The sequence below is a fragment of the Phalaenopsis equestris genome, unplaced genomic scaffold (assembly GCF_001263595.1).
Source record: "Phalaenopsis equestris unplaced genomic scaffold, ASM126359v1 Scaffold000002, whole genome shotgun sequence".
Lineage (NCBI taxonomy): Eukaryota > Viridiplantae > Streptophyta > Magnoliopsida > Asparagales > Orchidaceae > Phalaenopsis > Phalaenopsis equestris.
Window position 1 is genome coordinate 71,143,759 of NW_018164444.1, and position 8,589 is coordinate 71,152,347.

The 8,589-nt window shown below is 32.7% G+C and overlaps 2 protein-coding genes across 2 annotated transcripts in view; both read left to right on the top strand.

Moving 5' to 3' along the window:
* LOC110031108 (50S ribosomal protein L13, chloroplastic) lies at positions 1-6,045 on the top strand. The gene is made up of 4 exons (XM_020734159.1): positions 1-410; positions 574-759; positions 4,294-4,464; positions 5,784-6,045. The coding sequence occupies exons 1-4, from the start codon at positions 138-140 to the stop codon at positions 5,898-5,900; spliced, it is 747 nt and encodes a 248-aa protein (XP_020589818.1). The 5' UTR covers positions 1-137; the 3' UTR covers positions 5,901-6,045.
* Positions 6,046-7,419: 1,374 nt separating this feature from the next.
* Positions 7,420-8,589, top strand: part of LOC110019951 (probable glutamate carboxypeptidase LAMP1) — a 28,946-nt gene continuing 27,776 nt past the window's right edge. The window contains exon 1 of the mRNA XM_020717857.1: positions 7,420-7,446. Coding sequence (XP_020573516.1) covers positions 7,420-7,446 — 27 coding nt within the window. The remainder of the gene's footprint in view (positions 7,447-8,589) is intronic.

The window sequence follows — 8,589 nt, forward strand, 5'->3', positions numbered from 1 at the left end:
ATGATCTATCCACCTCTTTCTTCTTCCTGAAGCCCTATTAATCGTTATTTCTGTCGCCTTATCCTCTCCTCGTTCCGGCCACTAGGGCGATCAACCGAAGCTCAGATCTGTTCTATACCCTTCTCGGAGGTGCTCTAATGGCAGCAGCGATACCTACAGTTTCCTCTTTCTCTATAACCTCACCCTATTCCTTTAACAGCACTTCCCCATCATCTCCAGCGACTGCTTCCACTCTTCCGAGAGCTTTTTTTCTCTCCAGATTCGTAGCCCCTCACTGGAAGCCCTCGCTTATGATGTCTACTTTTCGTCGTAGGCATGATTTCTCGGTCTTCTGTCAGCAGCAGCAGCAATTACCAGCCATTCCCAGCGAGCAGCGGTGGATGTTCGAAGATTCCGAAATCAATGGCCCTGTAATCCCTATTGCCTCCAATTCTCCCACTAATTTTCCTCTTCGCTTATGTCGCGTCATGTTTTCTTTTAGTTGTTGCTTAGCATTTCATGAACTTGGTGTTATGCTTGCTTTATCGATGTTATTTTTATAATTTCAATCTTGTGAAAAGTGTGCGCCTGCAGGATATCTGGAACAAAACTTGGTATCCAAAGGCAGCAGATCATATTAGCACCAAGAAGACGTGGTATATAGTGGATGCAACTGATAAGATCCTGGGAAGGATGGCTTCGGCCATTGCAGTGCATATAAGAGGAAAGAACCTTGCAACTTATACTCCTAGCGTCGACATGGGGGCTTATGTAATTGTGGTATGTGATAAGCATCGTAGAAATATTGAATATTATTTCTTTGAATGGCTGTTGGAATAGAAAAGGGACTGCATAACATTTTTTTTTTTCTAGGAAGATTTATGTGCATACCACTCATTTCTTATGTATTTACATATCTAACACTTAAACTTCAATTTTAACGTACGTACCGCCTTATATCTACATGAAAAGTGTATTTCACTTACCATTTTTTATTTGTATGAAAGATTTAGGTTGTATAAATGCAAAAAGTAAAGATTTGGTGTTTAGGTATGTAAATAAATAAGACTTCGGTGGTTTGTATGTAAATGCCCCCTTTTTCTAGTGGATTTATTAGTTAGGTGTTGCTTTTTGGTATTGCTCATACAATGAGTTAGAATTCATTAATTGCCTTGTTATAATTTTATAAAGCCATTCCTGCATATGGCTGGTATTAGATTATTGGTTTCTTGCAGATGGTGAGGCATTGAGATAGAAATAAGAAGGTGCATAGTTTAGAAAGTGACAAATTTTGCTCTTTAATCTTTTAGTGTGATCGTGTACACATTATTTGATAAGAGATAGTTATACCTTTAAACATGTTCTTTTTTTTAACCTAATCGTTCTTATCATATTATATCAATTTTGCGTGTCAATATGTTATGTATTCTTGTTTTAATAATGTCATAGCATTTTAATGTCATTATTATTGTTTTTTAACCATATTTAGTGTTTGTATTTAGTTTAATTATTTTGGGGCATATTAACAATTGTAGAATTTGGAATTGGTATAGTCATTTTGTTTAATCTTTTAGGATCATCTTGATATGCATATTTGATGATCTAAATTGCTTGTCCCTATTCACGGGCTTTATGACAAGTTTCTTTCAATCTTCTTCAACTTCTTCATGGCCTCTCCAAGTCTTCCACCATGACTCTACATCCATTAATATTAGTCCCTAACTTTACAAAATGAATCTTTATTGGAATTTGTTAGATTTAAGAATAGAGCAGGATACATTTATCGATAGGAAGAGAGGTATAAATATATATTACATGGCCCAAACAAAAGGATATGCATAATTTCATAAATAAACTAACTAGGAAATACATAAATATGAAAACGGAAAATAAATGATGCAAGTAAATGCTAATAATAACTGCAATAGTAATTAGTCTAATAATTAGGCTAATAATCCTAATACTCCCTGTCAAGTTGAAGCGCATATGTCCATCATGTTCAGCTTGGATTTGAAGTCGTCAAACAGATGGCGAGGAAGATACTTGGTAAAGATATCTTCTAATTGATCATTGCGTGAGACAAATGGAATACAAATCTCTCTTGAATCGAGTTTCTCCTTAATGAAGTTTGTCGATCTCCACATGCTTGGTCCGATCACGCTGGACCAGATTATGGGCAATACTAATGACAGTTTTATTATCACGGAACAATTGAAGTGGAGCAAAGACTGACATATGCAATTCATAGAGCATGATGCATAACCAGAGAGCTTCACAGATACCCAAGGATATAGAACGAAACTTGGCTCCAACACTGCTTTGCGCCACAACCGACTGTTTTTTACTTTTCCACGTGGCAAGATTTTCCACACAAACGAAACTTGGATCACCGATCATGGACAGACCAGACCCAATTCGCATCTGTGTAAACAATAATAGAATTGGAGGTATGGCTCAAGAAAAACAAACCCTAGCCCGGTGTGCCTTTAATTAGTAATAGATCATGTCGACAACTCGGAGACGATGCTTATAGGGATCATGCATGAGTTTACTCACAATACCTACTGCATGGCAAATGTTGGGGTGAGTATAGGCGAGGTAAATGAGTTTGCCCACAAGTCATTGGTAGTGAGTCTTGTTGGGATTTATTTGGACCGTCACTGGTTTGCAAAGGAGAAGGTTATTTTCTGTCAATAGATCAAGCATATATTTGCGCTGAGACAGATAAATGTCTTGAGATGATCAAACAATTTTCATGCCTAAAAAATACCGGAGTGATCTCAAGTCCTTCATTTTAAATGAAGTAGAAAAAATACCTTTCAAAGACTCCAATGTAGGTAGATCATCATCTATGAGCACACTATCGTCGACATAGATAATAAGGATAGCAATTTTGCCACTGGAGGATGTCAAAAGAATAGAGTATGATTTGATTGGGTTTGAGAAAAATCATGACCCATTACCCTTTGTGAACTTGTTGAACCAGGTCCTTGGGGATTGCTTCAATTCGTGGAGAGACTTCTGCAGTCGACACAATTGTCCTTGAGGAACAGTAAAGTCAAAGCCTGAAGGGAGGCGCGTGTACACCTTCTCTGTGAGATCCCCATTTAGTAAAACTTTTTTGGCATCCAGTTGGAACAAGGGCCAATCCAAATACACAGTAAGGGAAATTAAGATTTGAATGGTGCTTAATTTAGCAACCAGAGCAAATGTCTGCTCATAATTAAAAAGAACATAAAAAAATAAAAAGAACATAAAAAAGGTTAAAAGGGAGATCATTATCAAATATCAATTATCAATGAAACAAAATATACAGAAAAGCTATTTGGGATCAGTTTTTATTTTAAAAAAATATGTTTGATTTATTTTTCTAGCTGTTTTAATTTATTATTATTATTTTTTAATACTCAAAACAGTTTTTAGTTGCTATATTTTTTTGAGAATGAAAAACTTTACTGCCGGCCACTGTTAACAGCCATCATTTTGATCATGTTGTAATTTCACATCAAACTATAAACAAAGCTAAATCAAAATATAAATAGATAATTAAAACAGAGTAATCTCGAATGGCTTCTGAGTTAATGGTTTGAAGAAAATTTACTGATTTCTTTTCTGTTCTAGTACTAAAGAACTGTTTAATTTGCTTACTAAATAATAAAAGATTATTAACACCTAGGATCATAACATGCTTGAAGGTGGCTTTTAACCAACTTATTTGAAAATCTTTTATCATCTGTGTTATTTTGAATTTGTTATCAATTAGAATTGCTTACTAGCAATAATCACTTGCAAGCCCACTATTCTCTAATTACCATTCTGCCGTTTGCTAAAATCTTCTATATTTTTACTCTTAGCATGATTCTTTTCATAATTAAAACCACTGCATAAAAAATGTTGCAAGTTGTTTCCTCATTTAATTGTTCAATCTCATTTTGTGTAGCTTCCAGATCTATTAACATTCATGTTTGTGCCATGTTTTGCTATAGGAAGATTTACATACATACCACTCAGTTCTTTCGCATTTACATAAACATCTAAACTTCAATTTTTTACATATATATATGCCACCTTATCTATGCATGAAAAGGTGTATTTCACTTTTTAAAAGTTAAAATAGTGATTTCTTTTTTTGATATTAAAGGTTTGAGTGGCATAAATGTAAAAGCTAAAGTTTTAAGTCTTAGATAAGTAAATACATAAGAATTGGGTGGTATGTCTATAAATGCCCCTTTTCTATATCATTCTGAAGACATTTATGTCTTTGTATAATAATGGGTTTGTAGCTCTCAACGGTTAACTCTTTACTCAACACAGGTTAATGCAGAGAAAGTTGCAGTTTCTGGTAAGAAGCGGACGCAGAAGCTTTACAGGCGGCATTCTGGAAGGCCAGGTGGTCTGAAGGTAGAAACATTTGATCAACTACAGAATAGAATTCCAGAGAGAATAATTGAGCATGCTGTCCGGGGCATGCTTCCTAAGGGGAGGGTAAGCAAGATATTTATTTACTTTATTATGCTCTTTTTTATAAGGTTTAAATCGTTGACATTTACATTAAGGCGGAATGAGAAAACTGAAGAATTATATGAAGTACAGTATTGAAAATTTTGCTTCTCATCTGAATACTAGGAGAGAATGTTTATGCGCGGAATAGGGGAGTACTCCGGAGTACCCTATGAGTATTTTCGGAGTACCCCCATCCACATGTATTTATCGGCACATAATATTTTTTCATGTATCAATTGTAAAATTGTGCTCAAGTTGAGTCAAATGAGACATTCAAGCCAACTTTTTAGCTTGGTTTAATCTTTGAGCCGATATGGAGTTGGGCATCGTTTGATTGAGCCGGCTCGATATCTACTTGCAATTTGATAATATATGTTTGTACATATTAAAGGTTTTATGTATATCTTTTTGTATGTTTTTAGATATGTATGAACGTCTATATATATACATACATATATACATATGCACATACATACATATATGTACATATATATACATGCATATTTACACACACACGGATATGTATGTATATATGTATATATATGTATATATATATATATAGATGTATATGTGTACATAAAGACATACTTGTATGTCTATGTGTACATACATCTATGTATCTATCTACATATATATATATATCTACACACAGACACGGACACAGACAGACATATATGCATTAAAGTATGTATGTATGATGGATTAAAAACTTAGAAAATCCAGAATAAATCGAGATGGATAATTTTTTTGTGCAAGTCAAACTTGGATCAAAGTTAATAAGCCATGTCTAGATCGAATCGAGATCAGATCAAGAAAAACTTTAACCAACGTCGGATTGGATCGACATCTTATCAAATAATGGCTTTGAGCCAGATGTAAATCAACTACACACAGACACGTTAACCACCCTCTGCAAACCCATAGTATCAGCTTATATCTACACACAGACACGGACACAGACAGACATATATGCATTAAAGTATGTATGTATGATGGATTAAAAACTTAGAAAATCCAGAATAAATCGAGATGGATAATTTTTTTGTGCAAGTCAAACTTGGATCAAAGTTAATAAGCCATGTCTAGATCGAATCGAGATCAGATCAAGAAAAACTTTAACCAACGTCGGATTGGATCGACATCTTATCAAATAATGGCTTTGAGCCAGATGTAAATCAACTCGAAATCAAATCGTTAACCACCCTCTGCAAACCCATAGTATCAGCTTCTACTATAAGTTTATATCTTTCTTGAGCTTGTTCTAGACTCTATAACCAAGGCATGAATTTTGTTTAATGCAGCTGGGAAGGACTTTGTTTACCCACCTCAAGGTGTACGAAGGGCCAAGCCACCCACATGAGGCACAACAACCAATTCCCCTTCCAATAAGGGACAAGAGAATGCAATTGGAGAAGTAAATCATTTCTGGCTAACTTATGCTCATGATTTTCCTTGAATTTTCTTACTTTTGTTCTTGATTTTTTTCCATATTAGTAAGTGACCAGTGAGCCAACCTTTTGATGTACTTAATTTGGGCAAGAAATGCTTCTCCGGTCTCCATTTTCAATGTCATTTTTGTTTTTTGTTTTTTATTTTTATTTAAAATATATTTATTTAATATATTTTTATATGTTTAATTTTTAATTTTCAAAAAAGAGTGAAGTGCCAAAATAATCCCTTACTATTTATATGAGACAATTATAGTCCCTGAGTTTATAGAAGTGTCCAAATAGTCCCCGATTATTTCATTACTTTTGTAAACTCTGGTGCTATGTAAATTTCACACTTTGAAAGTTACTATTAGGGCTGTCAAAAAAACTCGTTGTTCGCGAACAGTTCATGTTCGGTTCGTCAATGAGTTCATTTTCAATTCGTTCGATAAGTAAACGAGACGAACGTGAACATATTTTCTTCGTTCGGTTAGTTAAACGAATCAAATACAAACAGTGATGCGGTTGTTCGTGTTCGAATTGTTATTATTCTAAATATAAAATAATTTAAAATAATTATATATATAAATTTAATGATATTTTAAAAAATTAAATTTTATAAATTATAATATAGAATAAATTAATAATAATAATATATTAATATACTATATTAGTAATATACTAATATAGATATTCTATATTTATATATATTAATATTAGGGATGTCAAACTAGCTCGTCGTTCACGAACAGCTCGTGTTCGGCTCGTTCGTTAAGAAACGACACGAACAGTGATTTCACGAACAATTTCAAACAAGGGTTTATTTCAAATAAACTAAATTTCAAACGAACCGAACACGAACACAAGCTCCGTTTTGTTCGTTTACACTCCTAGCTACCATAGAAGCTTTTGAGTCATTTCGATCTTTTTTTTTTATTATTTTAATTTTGGGTTTTATGTTTGTATTACTATTTTAAGTGAAATCATGTTTTGATTCGTATTCTGTAGTCACTGTTTTAACATAGAAAAAGAAAACATCAACAAAATCATGATAAATCTTAATCAATTACCAAATTTTAATTTCAGAATTAGGGTTTAGTAAAGAAAAATACATATTTATTGATCTGTATGCTTAGGCCTTGTTTGGGACCATTTTTTTCTTTTTTTTTTCAAATTTTTTTTGTGATGCATATATATATATATATATATATATATTGAAAAATACAAATTATTTTTGAAAGTTTTCAATATTCTTTTGGGGGATTTACATACATATCACATAATTTTTATGTATTTATATATCAAACACGTAAACATTCATGCTGAAATGCACGCCACTCAGATGTTTAACATCGCTCAAAAATATTATCATTGTTATCTTTTTTAAAAGTATGATATATCTTCTCAAAAATAAGTTTGTCATAACAAGGTGTTGCAAGTGTAAATATCAAATTTTGGGGTATGGATAGATATGTAAATTCATAAGAATTATGTGGTATGAATGGAAATGGCAGTTTGGCAGAATGGCAGTTATGTTTAAGATACTTGATTAATTAATTGAGTTCAAGCCCTCAATTTGGGCTTGTACTTGATTAATTAATTTAGTTTGAGCTCCAACTTAATTCTAAGAGCTCGAGCTAGCTCACAGGTCGATTAGTTTATTATGAGAGAATTGCCATTGGGATATAACCTAGTTTCGCTCAGGGTGTCAAAACGGTTTGTTGTTCACAAATAATTCTTGTTCAGCTCGTTAAAAAGTTTGTGTTTAATTCGTTCGCTAAGTTAATAAATTGAATACAAGCAATTTTTTTGTACTCCATATATAAAAGACCCGAATACCAACAAAGATTTGTTCGTACGTGTTTGACTCGTTTTAACTCAAAATAATTATATATAATCTATATAATTGATGAGTGGTATTTTAAAAAAATTTAATTGACTACAAGCCTACAAAAAGTTATAATGAATTAAAATTATTAATTAAAAAATAGAATAAAAATACATTAAACTATATTTGAATATTGTTTTAATATAAATAATAAGATTTAAATCACGTCCTATTTTTAACATCCTACATTTGTGTGACGGGTTGTCAAAATGACTTTTTGTTCATGAATAGCTCGTGTTTTGCTCCCTAAGCAAACGAGCTGAACACAAACACATTTTTTTTTTTATTTGAAATATAAACGACCCGAACACAAATAGATGTATTTTTTAATGAGCTGAATACAAGCTAAGCTCAGGCTTGCTCGTGTTCGGCTCATTTGCTCCTCTAGTTTCGCCCTTTCATATCCCTTCCAATTTGAATTCATATAAAATTTATCATAAAAATAAATTTTATATTTCGAAATAAATGCTTTCTAATCACACCATATAATATAATATAAATATATCAAAAGCCTCCTAAACAATCAAATATGCCCTAAACAAGAAGTATCAATTGGAAAGCTCGTAGAGGATAAGCATCAATAAATGGTTGCTTCATCACTTAGAATCAATCAATCCATTATTCCCTCAACGAGAAGAATCCAATACTAATTTTCTTACAAGTGCATCATTGGGATTCAATTATTTTTTACTTTCCATTGCTCCTACTTAGATCACAGCCGTTCATTCACATATCCATAATGCAGATTGTTAAGCGCTCGAAATTTGATTTGAATTTCTGCTTGGATTG

Excerpts from the sequence above, each read along its gene's own strand:
- LOC110031108 (XM_020734159.1), top strand. The coding sequence starts at position 138 with ATGGCAGCAGCGATACCTACAGTTTCCTCTTTCTCTATAACCTCACCC. Across the intron at positions 411-573 it reads ATTCCGAAATCAATGGCCCT|GATATCTGGAACAAAACTTG; the intron begins GTAATCCCTATT and ends GTGCGCCTGCAG. Across the intron at positions 760-4,293 it reads TGGGGGCTTATGTAATTGTG|GTTAATGCAGAGAAAGTTGC; the intron begins GTATGTGATAAG and ends TACTCAACACAG.